The 16,669-nt window shown below is 41.2% G+C and overlaps 1 protein-coding gene across 5 annotated transcripts in view; it reads left to right on the top strand.

Moving 5' to 3' along the window:
- DNAAF9 (dynein axonemal assembly factor 9) overlaps positions 1–16,669 on the top strand; it is a 190,207-nt gene that overhangs the window by 41,262 nt on the left and 132,276 nt on the right. For 3 of the 5 annotated variants that reach the window (XM_049100734.1, XM_025469461.3, XM_035706102.2), the window contains exon 1: positions 7,712–7,876. The exons of 1 other annotated variant lie outside the window; for it this stretch is intronic. In XM_049100734.1, coding sequence (XP_048956691.1) covers positions 7,794–7,876 — 83 coding nt within the window. In that variant the 5' untranslated portion in view covers positions 7,712–7,793. Of the gene's footprint in view, positions 1–7,708; positions 7,877–16,669 lie in introns of those variants that run through there. One more of the 5 variants, XM_049100736.1, reaches the window with a different exon arrangement.

Here is a 16,669-nt window from a genome sequence, read left to right on the forward strand (position 1 = left end):
AAAATACTTGAAAGGCACTTAATAACTAAAGATATTCAGCAAGTAAATAAGAACATGAAAAAGTGCCCAACATCATTAATTATTAGGGGAAAATACAAATTAAAACTGAAATGGGAACCACTGCATACCAAGGAGGATGGCTAAAATTAAAGATTGACACTGCTAAGTGTTAGTGAGGATATAGAGCAACTGCAATTGTCATACACTACTGGTGAGAGTGTAAAATGGCACAACCACTTTGGAAAACTGTTTGATGGTTTTTTATAGATAAATAAATATACATGGACCATATGATGCAGCAATTCCACTCCTAAGTATTTACCTAAGCAAAATAAAACATACGGTCCCACAAAGACTTAACATGAATGTTTATAGTTTATATATCATTTCCCGAAACCGGAAACAACTCAAATGTCTATCAACCAGTAAATGGATACATTGTTACATCCAAACTATGGAATACTACTCATCAGTAAAAAGTAATAATCTAATGATATATACAACAAGATGAATCAATCTCAAATCATGATGCTTACTCCATTTATATAAATTTCAAAAGAAGACAAAACTACTCTATGGCCATTAGGATCTATCAGTGGTTGTCTGGGACCAGGGTTGGGGATTTGACTGCAAAGAGGCCCCAGGGAACTTTCTGTCATCATGGAAATGTTCTGTATCCTGACTAGGGAGCAATGATTTACAACTGTATACATTCGTCAAAAATCATAGGACTGTGTATTATCCATTTTATTCTAGGGAAATTGTACCTCCATAAAAAAAGATTATTGGGAATAAACCTTTCAAAAGACCCTCATTTTTTTTTATTTATGATAGTCACACAGAGAAAGAGAGAGAGAGGCAGAGACATAGGCAGAGGGAGAAGCAGGCTCCATGCACCGGGAGCCCGACGTGGGATTCGATCCCGGGTCTCCAGGATTGCACCCTGGGCCAAAGGCAGGCGCCAAACCGCTGCGCCACCCAGAGATCCCTCAAAAGGCCCTCATTAAATGGATTTCATACAGTACTTCAGATCATCCATGAGAAGGGTTGCCAGATTTAGCAATTAAAAAAAACAGGGAGCCCTGTTAAATGTGAATTATAGCTAATTGTTTATGCATATGTACATTCATATAAAACTATTGCACAGGATATATACTAAGAGGTACTTGTTATTTAAAGGAAATAAAAATAAGTTATATACTTCTTTCAAATATTTTTCTGATCTTTTGGTTCTTTTTAATAGTTCCTTGTTTTGTTGAATTTGCTTATGAAATTCCTTGCAGCTATAATCTATATTAATTTTCTTTGTATCATAGCTTCTACAATGTTCACATATAACTTCCTTAGTTCTTTTGTCTATTGACCATTCATTAATGAGAATACATGCTTAATATTAGCATTATGAGCCAGTATACTGAACATGTACTAGGATGAAGTTAACAACCTTGAAAATTGCTCTTCAAATCTGGTTTGTTGAAGCAGATACCAACTTTCATGGCATGACTTGCTTTTCCATTCTTCAGCATTATTTTGCATCTCTTAGTCAATAACTTTTTAAAAAATATTTATTTATTATTTATGTATTTATTGCGGGGGGAGACAGAGGGAAAGAGAGTTTTAAGCAGACTGTGCTGAGCGTAGAGCCCAGTGTGGGCCTGGATCTCACAGCCCTGAGATCAAGATCTGAGATGAAACCAAGAGTTGAGACTGCACCACCCAGGCACCCCAATCAAGAACTTTTTAAAACATTGTCCACTGACAAAAAACAACAACAACATTGTAATGAATTTCTATTCCTTTCTTCTGCAATACTATACATGATGATTCCACTTGTTTCCATGCTGTCAGGTGTGAATATTAAACAATATCCCTGTAAAAGAATCAAATTCCTCATGAGATTAAATCCATTTCAAAAGGCAGTCATGACAAGTGCTGAAAGAATTTCCACGTCTAGTCAGAATTTCTCTTCCTTTTCATGTCTCTTTTAAGAACAGTATTGATACTTAAAGGGAAAGCTTTTGCTTCATCAGTCACTCCTTTCATACATTCAACAGTTCCCTTAAGCAATGGGGTGCAGCAATGTAATACTTTTCTTTCAGTTTGCATAATCCTATTGCTAAGGAGCTATGGTGAACTACAAACAAGAAATAAATTGGTTTATCTTAAAGTATTATTTCTAAAATCAGTAAGAATTTTGGGGGCTTTTAAAAAAAATAAAGTGCAATTCCAGTGCTTTAAACAAATGGAGGATTCTCTCAATTCCATCTGTTAAAGGGTTCTAACAAGAGAAATGAAGAATACTGAATGCCAGCAAAATCACAAAAATCCCTTGACAGAACATGAGAGACTCCTAACTCTGGGAAACAAACAAGGGGTAGTGGAAGAGGAGGTGGGCAGGGGGATGGGGTGACTGGGTGACGGGCACTGAGGGGGGCACTTGACGGGATGAGCACTGGGTGTTATACTATATGTTGGCAAATTGAACTCCAATAAAAAATATACAAAAAAATCACAAAAATCCCTTAATTGTTCAGTTTGAACTATAAAAATGCTGAGAGAAGAGAACAAGATCATGACAATTACATCAAAGTAATGGAAGGACATGAGCTGCCATCTGAGCAGCCTCATGTATAATATGAGCAGGACAGCCAACAGCTTCCATAGAGTCATTCATGCTTTACTTTCCACTTTGAATAAACAACATCTGCACTTCTTGTAAACATCTACCAACATCTCTATTTGTATTATCTCCACCAAAAGCAGTACGATTTTCCTCATTAACACCTAACTCAGCAAGAGAGTCTACAAAAGTTTGCTCTTGTTTCTGAAGTCTTATCTGGGAGGGATTTTACTCAAAAGAGCCTTACAAGTGAGCCTTTTCACAAGAAGAATATTGCACAAAGGGAAAATTCTACTACACTGTCATTACTTGCATTCATGATGCTGCTGTAAAAAGATGAAGCATTTAGAGCTCTGATAATGGAGTTATCACATTTTTATTGCAGTAGACTTTGTCCTGGCATTTGAAATCTTGCTTACTGTTTTGGAATTAGAAAATACTTCTGGTATCAATACATTCTGTCATTTGAGCCGAAAGACTGATGGCAGTATGCAGTGTGGGAAGCCATTATAACTTCTGCTATGATTATTTTATCATATTCATCTGAATTTCTCTTAATTAAAAAATTGTATGGAAGTATTAAATTCCTATATTGGACACATGAAACTAATATTACACTTGTATGTTAACTGACTGAAAACTTAAATAAAAACTTTTTAAAAATTGTTAGTCACCTTCTTTGATACAAGTTAAAGAAATCATATCTTTTATGCTTAGCTGTTAGTATATGCTAGTTTATATCCGACTTTTCACCATTTTAAGATTTTAATTTTTTTTTTTTTTTTTTTTTTTTCATTTTAAGATTTTATTATAAAGATTTATTTATTCCAGAGGAGAGATCATGCACACAAATGGGAGGAACAGGGAGGGGGAAAGAGAGAATCTCAAGCAGATTCCAAACTGAGCACCAAGCCCTACATGGGGTTTGATCCCATGATCCTGAGATCATGATCTGAGCCAAAACCAACAGACACTCAACCGACTGTGCCACCCAGGCACCCCTAACATTTTACTTTTAAGTAATCTCTACATCCAACGTGGTACTGACCCTGAGATCAAGAGTTGCATACTCTATCAACTGAGCCAGCCAGGCGCCCCTCCATCACTTTCAATATTGAATGAACACTTAACATACTGCACATATAGCTTCAAAAGCACTTTTTCCGAATTTAATAAATGTTCCCTGTTCAGAAAATTCATCATGAATTTCACACTTGCATTTTGGGATTCAAATGTACACAAGTAAAAAGGAAGTAACAATTGATTTTTAACAAGAGTGCCAAGACCATTCAATGAGAAAAGAACAGTCTGTTCAAGAAATGGTGCTGAGAGAACTGGATAACCTCATGCAAAAGAATGAAGTTGGACCCCTGCCTCACATGACATACAAAAATTAACTCAAAACGTACCAAATGCCTACATTTAAGAGCCCAAACTGTTAAATTCTTAGAAGAAAATGTGGGGGTAAATTCTCATGACCTGGAATTAGGCAATGGTTTCTTAGATATGACCTCAAAATATAAGCAACAAAAGGAAAAAATGGAGGGGTGCCTGAATGGCTCAGTCTGTTGGGTGTCCAATTCTTTTTTTTTTAAGTTTTAAAAATTTGACAGAGAGCACACACAAGAGAGCACAAACAGAGGGAGAGCGAGAAGCAGGTCCCTGCTGAGCAGGGATTCCCAATGTAAGACTTAATCCCAGGACCCCAGGATCACAACCTGAGCCAAAGACCGATGCTTAACTGACTAAGCCACCCAGGAGCCTCGTGTTGGGTGTCCAACTCTTGATCTCAGCTCATCTTGAGCTCAGGGTTGTGAAGTCAGGCCCCACATTGGAGCCTACTTAAATATATATATATATATATATATATATATATATATATATACACACACACACACACACACACACACATACACACACATATATATTGCATATCATATAAATTAAATTTTTTTTCTTTAAAGGACACTATTAGGAGTGTGAGAACACAATCCAGAGAACGGAAGAAACGGAAGAATTTTTTGTAAATCATATAGCTGATAAGGGACTTGTATCTATAATATATAAAGAACTATTACAACTTAATAAAAAGAAAAATAAGGCAATAAAATGGCCAGAAGATCTAAACAAACATTTCTCCAAAAAGATGTACAAATGACTAATAAGTAGATGAAAAGATTCTCAATATCATTAGCTATCAGAGAAATGCAGATCAAAACCACAATGAGGACAGCCCTGGTGGTTCAGCGGTTTAGCGCCGCCTTCAGTCAGGGGCCTGATCCTGGAGACCTAGGATTGAGTCCCACATCAGGCTCCCTGCATGGAGCCTGCTTCTCCATCTGCCTGTGTCTCTGCCTCTCTCTTTCCCTCTCATGAATAAATAAATAAAATCTTAAAAAAAAAACCACAATGAGATTCCACTTCACACCTACTAAGATGGCTAGAATCAATCAAAAAGACAAGTAGTGGAGAGGATTTATAGAAATTGGGACTCATATGTATTGCTGGTAAAAATGTAAATGGTGCAGCTACTTTGAAAAGTAGTTTGGAAGATTCTCAAAAGGTTAGAGTTAACATGACCCAGTAATTTTATGCCATGAGATAATATAACCATGAGAACTGAAAATCTATGTCCACACTAGAACTTGTACGCTAATGTTCATAGCAGCATTAGCTAAAAAAATAGTAAAAATGTGGAAAAAAACAAATGTACATTAACTGGTAAGTGGATACGAAAGATGCGATTTATCTATGCAATGAAGTATTATTTGACCATAAAAGTGAAATCCTAATATATGTTACAACATGGATGAACCTTGCAAACATTATGCTAAGTGAAATAAGTCAGGCACAAAGGACCTATACTGTATGGCTCAGTTTATTTATTTATTTTTTAAATGTTTATTTATTTATGATAGTCACAGAGAGAGAAAGAGAGAGAGGCAGAGACACAGGCAGAGGGAGAAGCAGGCTCCATGCACCAGAAGCCTGATGTGGGATTCGATCCCGGGTCTCCAGGATCGCGCCCTGGGCCAAAGGCAGGCGCCAAACCGCTGCGCCACCCAGGGATCCCTATGGCTCAGTTTATAGGAAATGTTGAGAATGGGCAAATCCATAGAAAGATTAATGGTTGCCTAAGGCTAGGATCATTGGAGAGAAATGGGGGAATGGCTGCTTTTATAAAAGGTGTAGGTTTTCTTGTTGGGGTGATGAAAATGTTCTAAAATTGGCTGAGGTGACTGTACAACTTTGTGAACATACCCACAGAACTGCAAAAAATAAACTGGGGGCACCTGGTTGGGTCAGTGGAGCATGAGACTCCAGGTTGTGGGTCTGGGCCCTCATGTTGGGTATAGAGATTTGTTTAAAATAAAATCTTTATAAAGAAAAATAAAAAAACAGCAACCATCCCAAGACTTGAAAAGGTAGTATTTGATAAATCTCACTGCGGAGATTGAGTTGTCACAAGTCCAAACTCATAACTAATGGTAGCTGGGAGCTGAATCTTAAAGGATTGCACACTTCAGATTTAAAAAAAAAAAATTGAACTCAGTTATTTTAATGCAGAAAAAGATGAATTTCTCTTGCCTGCAAAGGAGAGCTATATTTGTAAGGCACAGTCCACAGTCTCGTTGAACAAAGGCAGAGCTGATCTTACATAATGTTTTCAGAAGCCTTGCGTTGGGGGATAGGAGGTATTTCAGAAACGCGAGCATCCAGCTCTCTATCCACCAACTTCCAGCTCCGTTAGTGTGGTCACCAAGGCTGCTGAACACCCGGCTAACTTCTGAAGCCTGGTCACCGGAGCGAGGCACTTGCTGATTGGCTGTTGTCTAAAAGCGTGGAGCTGTCAATGATTGGCTGACTTTCAGAAGCTTGGAGCTGTCATTGATTTACTAACTTGAAGAAGCATAGTTACTGGAGTGAGGTTGTTGTTGACTGGCTGATTTTCGGAAGCATAGCCACTGGAGTGAAACTGTCGCTGATTGGCTGATTTTCAGCGCTTGTGTTTTGATGCGAATTTATCTCTAAATAATGGTGGTTACTTGTTCATGACTTGAAACTTGAGCCAAGAAAAGCCCTTTTTTGAAAATGAATAATAGGTACTTTTAATTTCTAGTCTTTTTTTTCCCCCCCTCAGCTAAACCTGCTGGAGGAACCATAGGAATTATCCAGATCTTTTTAGTTGCGGAGGTAGAATATTTCAACTAGTGTTGCCATTTAAGTGATTTAAACTCAGATTACCTTGGCGGAAAAATAGCTCCATATTTTTGTATTTGATTGCAAAAAGGTCAATACGGGGCACGTAAGGCACCTTGACAAGGTCAATATGCGACACAAGACAAAATCAAAATACGTCCCCGCCTAAGCGAAACTCCTAATGACCCTAAAAATTACGTATTTCCCCCATTTTACACACGAAGACTAAGCCTCGGTTGGATTAGACCCTGATGTCGGAAACAGGTCGCACCAGGATGTGACCTGTAAGACAGGGATCCTCTGGAAACCCTTGAGCCCCTGACGCCCCAGCCCTGCGCATGTGTGCGCGCAGTGCTAACCTGGGGTCGACTAGGGATCGGCCGGATGTTTGAAGGGAGGGTGCGCAGCTGATTAGCAGCGGGTGAAGAAAGAACAGCCAGGCACCCACGCCTGGGACATCTGGGGAAGCGAGCCGGGAACGCGGGAAATTCTCCGGTCCCCGCAGAGTCCCGGGACCCGGCTGCCGCTGCGGAAGGCTTCGCTGGAGGCCGAAGCCGGCAGAACGGGGCGGGGCGGACAAAAGCCCCGCCCCCGGGCGCGTCCGCGTGCGTGGCTGGGGGCGCCGCAGAGAGCCCCGCTCCATGATGCGGGGTCTGAGGACAGGGCGGAGCCGCGGCGTGCAAGCCCTCACCCTGGGGACCAGCGCTCCCAACCTCCGGCCCAGCTGCGTGGCAGCTTAAGGAGGGCGCGGCCCTGCGGCGGTGCGCCCACCCCCATCCCAGCGGGTCCCGACGCCCCCGTCCGCGCTCCGGGCGCGCGTCGGGCCCCACCCCCGCCTCCGACGTGCCCCCGCGCGCCGCGCCCCCCGCCCACCCGGCACGCCCCGCCGCCCGCCGCCCCGCCCGGCCGCAGCGGGCCTGGAGCTGCCCCGCGGGCCTGAACGACCCTCGCAGCGGCAGCGTCCTCCTCCGCCATGGACGTGTACCCCCCGCAGCGGCTGGGGCTGCCTCGCGCTCGGTCCCTGGGCGGCCCCGGCCGCGGGTCGCCCTCCGTCAGGTACGCGGGGCCGAGGCCACAGAGGGGCGGCCGGGCCGGGGGTTGCGGGCTGTTGGGGTCCGGCGACGCCTCCGCCGCAGGGCGTGGTCCGACATGGCTTCCTTGCGGACGGTTTGCCCTAAACGGCTGCCTAAGGGACGTTTCCCCGGGAACTGCGCCCTGGGTAGCGGCTCCCACAATGGCTCCCCTGGAGACAGCTCCACAGCGACTCCTCCGTGGAGACCCCCTACTATGACATCCTCATCCCCGTAGGTTTCTCCCAGGAAAGATTCCCGCATGGAGAACCTCTGCAGTGGGTTCTCTATGCGTAAATCCCTTCCCTCCCTCTTAGAATATTTCCCCCAGAAACGGCTATCTGTGGAGAGCCCCCCTACAATAGCTGCTTTGGGTAGAAAACCCCCAAATGAGTGTACCCAGAGACGTTTTACCTATAATACCTCACAGTAGGTCTCCTCTAGAGCCTTTCCCCTTGACAGCAGCATCCCTAAGGAGTGCCCCCCTCCCGCCCCCTGCATACAGACGGGCTGACAGCATCTTCCCTATTGCGTGTTCCCCCACCTCCCTGTGCCCCAGCCTGCATCGCGACGCTCCCTCATTCCACAATAGGAAGCTCAGGTTGGGGGGGAGGCGCAGGAGAGAAAACTAACTGGATGAATAGGAAAAAGAGGCCCAGAACCCCCGAAACTGGCAAACCCCAAGCCCCTGAGGAATTGGTGGACCCTGCGTTCTTGAGGCCAAAGACAGAGCCACTGGGTGCCTCGGTGCGGGGAGGGTGATAATGGGGAGGGTCCCCGCGCCTTTGGTTATAGGAAGACCCGTTTCCGATTTCTGCTCCCAGTGCCTTTGGGCCTGACCTTGATAGTCTGGGCATTGTTTGCGATGGAGCTGTTCTGGGGCCGCCAGCTGAGTGTGGAGGTTGGAATGAAGGAGCATTTGTGGCAGAGATTGTTGGGAGGGAAGAAAGGAGAGAGAGAGAGAAAAATGGGCTTTGGGGCTGCTAAACTGTCATTAAAACAGAAGAGGGTTTTTTGTTTTGTTTTGTTTTGCTTTTTCTCTATTTTAGCAACTTAGCAAAGCAGATATGTTGTTTCCTTGAAAGGAGGTTGTTAACTTACACGTTAAAATGGCTTTTCTTGGGTACTTAAGGCGTTGTATTTTTAACTTTCTGCTTGCCAATCTGGTTTTTTTGTTTTTGTTTTTGTTTTTAACAAGAACAAATTCATGGAGAGCAAGAACTAAATCTTAAAATCCTGTCTATTACTTCCTGACCTTCCTTCCTCCACCTCTGTTTGTTGAATGAATAAAGGTTGGGGGAGATAGGACTATATACCCATGGTTGCACTTGAGGGTCCTAATTTGCTTCTAATTTAGCAGATGACATTGAACTCCTGCTCTGCTCTTCAGTGGAATTCCTTGTGTTCCAAGTGTTTAGCTGCCTATGGTAACCAACTCCAATCTGTCCTAACATTTCTGGCAGCCACTTTCACTGTTAGAAAATATTTGAACTTTGTACAGGGTAGAAACTGCACAAGATACTTCTTTTTTCTTTTTTTTAAGTAGGCTCCATGCCCAATGTGAGGCTTGAGCTCAAGACCCTGAGATCTAGAATTACGCGCTCTATGGACTGAGCTAGCCAGGTGCCCCTGCACGGGATACTTTGGAATTTGGAGCAGCCATCCATTAAATCTAAGCTCTAGGTAGACTTGGGGTTCATCCCAGATCATTTTAAGCTTAAGAATCATGAGTCTTTGAAACTTTTAGGAGAAAAACTTCCCAGTGAAATCCATCTCTAAAATAACTGCTGCCTTCTTTGTTCCTAGGAGTATGGCAGTACACAGCATTTTTTAAAAGTGTTTTTATAAAAAATAAAATAAAATAAAATAAAATAAAATAAAAGTGTTTTTATGTTAGATGAATGTTGGCTAACTTTATTAATCATAAACTCTGAATCTTAAAACAAGTGGTGTGAGTGAAACTTGTTGGTCTTCAGACAAGGTAGTGTAAGGAACCCCAAAGCTTGGCTGTTCTATATACCTTTGATAAAAGAAATTGAGTAGAGGTTCTCCTTTACCCTACTTCTGTATAACTGAACATGCTTTTCTTACCCATTCAAGCCTTTTCCTGTCTTTGACATTGAATGGCAGGTATGGGCTCAGCACTTTCCTGTCACCCATATTTGGATTCTTTGCAGCACTCTGACTCCTGAGTGATGAAAGAGGCAGGCCTAACTGGTGAAGTTACATTCCTAAAGACCCATAGATAGTACTTTGCTAGTGTGTGGTTCCCTTCTAGCAATAGAGTTCATTTTTACAGATGAGGAATAGAGATCAGAAGTTAAAATGTTGCTAAGAACCAGAAGCTGCTTTTTTAGGATGTGGTAGTCATCAATGCTGCCCATCAGCTATTTTTGGTTTCCACTTCCTCGGCATGTGGTACAATTATACTTACGTCCCCCCTTGAAGCTGGGTATAGATTTCTGAGTTCCTTTTGGTTAGTGTCTTCAGGAATAATGTGTATTCCTTCACTTGAAGAGCTTCTAGTGTATAATTTGCCACTATCTTTCCCCCTGTTGTGATGACTATTGGTGCTCTAGGTGATGACTAATCCATCAGTCTGGGACTCAGACTAAACTTCCAGGTGACCTATGTTTGACTTGTAGAACAAGTGGTAAACCTTCATTGTTTCAAGCCACTGAGATTTTGGAGTTGTTACCAAATAACTATCTTGATTTGTACTAAGGAGCCAGTGGAAATAGCTGAAATATGCTTTCCTACTTCAAATTTTTTTTTCTGCAGAGGGACCTGATCCTGCTCAGGACTTGTTTATCAGTTTAAAATTGTACTGTTCTGGGCAGCGCCAGTGGCCCAGCAGTTTAGCACCGCCTTCAGCCCAGGGTATGATCCTGGAGACTGGGGATCGAGTCCCACATCAGGCTCCCTGCGTGGAGCCTGCTTCTCCCTCTGCCTGTGTCTCTCTCTCTCTGTCATGAATAAATAAATAAAAATCTTTAAAAAAATAAATTTTACTGTTCTTTATACAAATAATCCAATATCCACTTGTGCTAGGTGTTGTGAGACAAATAAAGCTGGCCACTGCTGTCAGAGAGCTCCTTTGTAAGTGGAAAGAGACAAAAACAGTACAAATCAAAATACAGAGTGTTGAGAAATAAGTACCAAGGTAAAAATAGGAGCTGAAGGAACAATAATGTAAGAAGGCATAGTTGGTTTTGAGCTCAACTCTTGGAAGAATGAAATTGTCATTTACTGATACTGTGAACACTGGAATTAGAGCAGTTTTGTGGAGAAAATAGAGTTCAGGTTTGGCCTTACTCATTTTGAGTTACCTGACAGATATCTCTTTGGAGAGATTGAATAGACAGTTTGGATATATTAATCTGGAGTTCAGCAGAAAGATTGGGACTGGAAGTACTGTGCTGATGACTCCCACGTTTTTATTTAAATCTATGAGACTGGGTAGAGATCCTGGGAGTAAAGGTAGATGGAGAAGACCAACATCCAAGCCCTGGGATATCCTGTCTAGGAAAGACAGTGTAGCAGTGGTTTCCAAATTCTGGTGGAAAGTGACTTCCTGCCTCAGAGGGGAGAAGAATCCAGGACAGTCATGGAAAGCCAAATAATAAGTACTATTGATGGGCTGATGAGGACCAAGAAGAGAATATTAGATTTGGTAACATAGAGGTCATCGGTGACCTTGACAAGAACAGGTTTGATGCAGTAGGTTCAAGAGAAAATGGGAGAATTGAAGACAGTGGGTATAGTCAGTCAAAATGATGTTTCAAAGGTGTAGAGCAGAGCAATAGTGTTGGGGCTATAAGAGAGCAGAATAATAGGACTGTGGCTATCAGAGAAAGCAGAGTAATAGGGCTCTCATTGGAAGGGTAGAGGTGTTTGAGTTCTTTTTGTTTTTAGGTCGACAGACCTTATAGCCCACCTAAAACATTTGAAGTTGATGGGAATGATGGAGTACAGAAGGAAAATTAATGATTAAAAGAAGGGACAATTGCAGGGGTGAAGTCCTTGAGGTGTGAGGGAATGGCATCTAGGACACCAATGGATATGTTGGCCTCAGGCTAGATAAGTGTGTGGACTGTTCATCTATGGTGAATATATAGACCCAAATGTTCGTGCATTGGTAGCTTGATGGTACGAGAAGGTAAAAATTCTCTTCTGTTTACTTCTGCATTTGCAGTTAAATAAGGCAGATCTTCAGCTAAAAATGAGGAATAGAGAAGGTGTTAGAAGTTTGCAAAGGTGTAAAATCATCCAGGAGAGTTGGGAAAAATGAGTTGAATAAGGAAATGTTTTAGGATTGCCAGGCAACTACAAGTGTCCATTTACTGTTTGTTGTCATAAATTTAAGGTGAGACCCAGTTAGAATGGTTGTATGCTTTTCCTTCAGCTATGTTGAGCTGTTTGGATGTGTACATTGTAGAAGGATGTGGCTCAAGGAGGATAGAGAACATCATTGGAAGACAGGAGTAAAGGAACTGAGAGGTAAGGATAGTGGGAAGATTGTCTTAGTGCTTACTGAAATTATCATGAATGAAGATGGGAGTAGTAATAGCAAAAGAGATAGTGACCAAGAAGCTAAAAATCTTTAGGGAATGTGAAGAACTGAGTAATGACCCAGAGGTTTGTAGCTATTTGTAACAAGAAGGACTAGTGGGTGTTATTTGATGGCATGAAGAAATGAGCCACATGAAATAAAGAAGTTAAATAAAATAATTAAGTGATTGATTTTCTCAAAACCGGAGGGCATGAGTTTCCAGATCAAAAGGAATCTCCATGAAATTTTTGAGTGCTATAAAGTCAAAAGAAGGGATGCGTGGGTGGCTCAGCAGTTGAGCATTTGCCTTCAGCTCAGGGCGTAATCCCGGGGTCCAGGATGGAGTCCCACATCGGGCTCCCTGCATGGAGCCTGCTTCTCCCTCTGCCTGTGTCTCTGCCTCTGTCTCTCTGTGTCTCTCATGAATAAATAAATAAAATCTTTAAAAAAAATAAAGTCAAAAGAATATCTACAAATTTCATAGATAGGGTCAGGAATCATGGGATTGTAGAAAGATTGGAAACTAGAAAATAGTGGAGAAGCAGTGCCTTCTGAAGGAAAATGGATTCCTTCCCAGAATTCAGCCATACTCTCAAGCAGGTAGGAGGGATGGATAAAGACGCTTCACACATGCAAATTCTCAAAGTTTGACCTTCCACTCACCCTTTATTAAGAAGCCACTGGAAGATGTTCTTTAGCAAAACAATCTGATTAAGGGGTTCCTGTGCTGGAGATCCTCTCTACCATCTACAGGTGGAATTTCTTCCTTGCTAAGGGACTCATAAGGAAGGACTTTTCTTTGTTACCCCTGGAAATTACCAAAAGCCTGGGACCATTTTTTATTGCCATTTCCCACATTGCTTGCCCTAGTACTTAGATCAATGTCTGGCACATAGACAGCATTCACTAAATATGAACTGCTGTTGTAAGCTATTATGAAATATTGCTTGCACTAATTATTTATTGAATAAATAGAGAATAATTAGAGTTGAAGCTGTGGGCTATATTAAATTTCATGAGTGTTCAGAGAATAATCATGTGAGCTAGATGGTGAGAAGTGGTTTACGACAGTGATGTTCTACAGAGAGCACTTCAGTAAAGCCTCACAAAGGCAAATTATCTCTTTGGGTGATATTTATTGGCCAGTGGCAAATACTCATGGTACTCTTTTGGGTTTACAGATTTACAGAAGTAATTATTGCTATTGTATAGATGGTCCCTGCCTTAAGAAAACTCAGAATGCAAAGCAAGACTATGACTTTGTATATCTGAAAATGCAAAGCTTTATCTCCAATATACTTGCTTAGATACTGGCCAGCGGGGCTTGGTGTGGTACCTATAGAAGCAAAGAGGGTTTGCTTAGTTAGGCTATTATGGTCTTATTTCTGGCCCAGAGGTAGAGGTCTGAGTATCTGCCTTTTCAGTTGTGTCTGGAATGACTGTGTGCTGAGATCTCTTAGTGAATATGGTGGCATTAATAGTTTATAGTATCTTGAAAGTATTTCATAGCTCTTGGGCTTTTCTGTGATATTCTCATTTTTAGAGAAGGGAGTGAATGAGATACAGATGTCCTCCAGAGTTACACAGCTTAAAATATTGTTGTTTTTGCAAGTTTTAAAAAATGAAAAGAAAAAGTTTTCAATGTGGGTATTTAAAACTTTTATCTGTGATTTTGAGCCCCAGTTTGAGGAGAGGTCAGCTCATTTGGCATGCCTTTTGTTTTCAATTTCTTATTTTGAAATGATTTTAGATTTATAGATGAGTTGCAAATATGGTACAGAGTGTTCCTATATAGCTTTCGTCCAGCTTACTCTAATATTAACATCTTAATGTGTAACCATGCACATTTATCAAAATTAAGAAATTAATACTGGTATTGTGCTTTAATTTACTAAGTAAACTTTTGTTTACTTGGCTTTTAGTACTCTAGACTACTTGTTTCAATTTCCCCAGTTTTCCCACTAACGTCTTTTTTCTACTCTAAGATCCAATCAAGATCCCACATTGCATTAAGATTTGGCATGCATTTAATAGAAAAATGAGGGAAAGTGATTTGTGGATGCTTTCTGAATGAAGTCCTGTGAAACTAACTTTATAAAGAACAGATTGTGTTAGGAAGTGCTCAGAGAAAGCTGGAGAAAAGGAATAAAATGGAAAATAAGATGTTGTTACCCAGAATATCGTGAACAGACTTCCAGATAATATTTTCCATTTGTGGTAGATAACATTTTCTGAAGTTCTTGAATTTAGTTTAAGTGTCTTATAAACCCCAGTTCATGAAATATGTGTAGATTTAAATTGCAGGACACCAATTTTAACCATTTTAGATAAGATGGCCTATTGGTTAGGAACTACGTTTGGCAGCTGGTAAAAGATGCTTAACAGCAAAGACTTAACTATGGGGTTTATTTTTTCTTGCACAAGGTGTCTGTCTAAGAGCAGGCTAGTTCTGGTATAAAGTCATGGGGGGGGGGGGAGAACCAGGCCTCTTCTGTGTGTTTTGTTTTTCTTAGCAAGTGGATTCCATTGCTTCATGGTCACAAAATGGTTGGAAGAACTCCAGCCTTAATGTCTGTCAAGCAAGTGGAAAGAGAAGGGACAGTTCTCCTAGTTAAAAGTCAGTTCTTTGCCTTCAGAGCTTCCCCAGAAGCTTCCACATGATGGCTTCTGCATGTCTCATTGGTTACCTCTAGAGGCATAGAAACTGGGCCATCGCTGCCCCAAATAAAATTGGGGTACTGTGAGTGAAAAAGAAGGGGAGAATGGATACGGATTAGGTAATTGATTGTCTCTCCTACAGGGAGGTAATAATGTGGAATGAAAGGTATTGTTTAGGATTACTAATAGCTCTGATGAATTACATGAAAGTGCTGGGAGAAAATTAAAGTCATCAAGTATTTAATGATGCCAGTGTATTTCTCATTCATATCCTGTGTGTGTATGTATGTGTCCTTTCAGTTTGAGTCACTTATGGTCAGTGGTTAACCATGTTTTAATGTTGGCTTTGTTTTTTCCATTGCAAGTTATTGCTCCAGCAAAGATATTGATGGGAAAATGACATATATTGCCTTGCTACACATCCTGCCTTTTTGTTTTTGCCTTTCTTCCAAGTTCTAGTTTTTTTTTTTTTGGTGGGGGGGCAGAGGTTGTCTTTTTCTTTTTAAGATATTAGTGTTAAGTAATCTACACCCAACGTGGGGCTTGAATTTACAACCCTGAGATCAGGAGTCACGTGCTCCCCCTGACTGAGCAGCCAGACACCCCTCAAGTCTCTGGTTTTGCAAGGGGAATAAATAATTGCCACTTTAAATCAGGGCCAAGTTTCTTAAACACTAATAGTCCTACAGTAGCTCCTTTTAATCAATACTTGAAGTCCAAATTAATGCTGATAAGGCTTGTTTGTATTACTCTTGCAGTTGATTTTTCCCTCAGAATTTTATTATGAAAATGTTCATAAATGCAGAAAATTTGAAAGAATTATTCAGTAGCATTCATGTGTATCTATACTTAAGAGTCTACATTTTTAATGTATTTGCTGTATTTGCCTTATATATCCATTCCTCTATCCATCGATCCATCCTATATTTTAATGCTTCTTTTTTTTTTAAAGATTTTATTTATTTATTCATAGAAACACAGAGAGAGAATGAGAGGCAGAGACACAGGCAGAGGGAGAAGCAGGCTCCATGTAGAGAGCCTGACATGGGACTTGATCCAGGGTCTCCAGGATCACGCCCTGGGCTGCAGGCAGCGCTAAACTGCTGCACCACCGGGGCTGCCCTATTTTAATGCTTCTTAAAGTAAGTTATAGATATTAGTATGCTTCAACCCGAAATGTTTTCTGGGATTGATTTTGTATTAAGAAGAATGCTTTCTGTTGCAAGTAACAGAAACCTAACTCAAAGGTTTTAAGTTAAAAGGATGTATTTATTGCCTTGTGTGGCTGGAAGGAATAATAGGGAGATAGATTTCCTGTAGGTAGAGGTGAGAAAATTAGGGCCTCAAGAACTGGAACCAAAACTCTTCTACCAGAATAGTTGCCTCTCTGTATACAGCCCCAAATCTGCGTTCTTCCTGCATTATGACCCTAGAGGCCATTTCTCTTCCAGGTCTAAAATTGGAGTCCTAGTTTCCCTGCCTTGCTCCTGGGTAAGTCACAATTAGAAACTGTGGCCAAGAAGGAGCACTGTGTTTGTTAGCAGGGGAGATAGAAGTGGAAAGCATGCT

The sequence above is a fragment of the Canis lupus genome, chromosome 24 (genome assembly GCF_003254725.2).
Source record: "Canis lupus dingo isolate Sandy chromosome 24, ASM325472v2, whole genome shotgun sequence".
NCBI classification, from domain to species: Eukaryota; Metazoa; Chordata; class Mammalia; order Carnivora; family Canidae; genus Canis; species Canis lupus.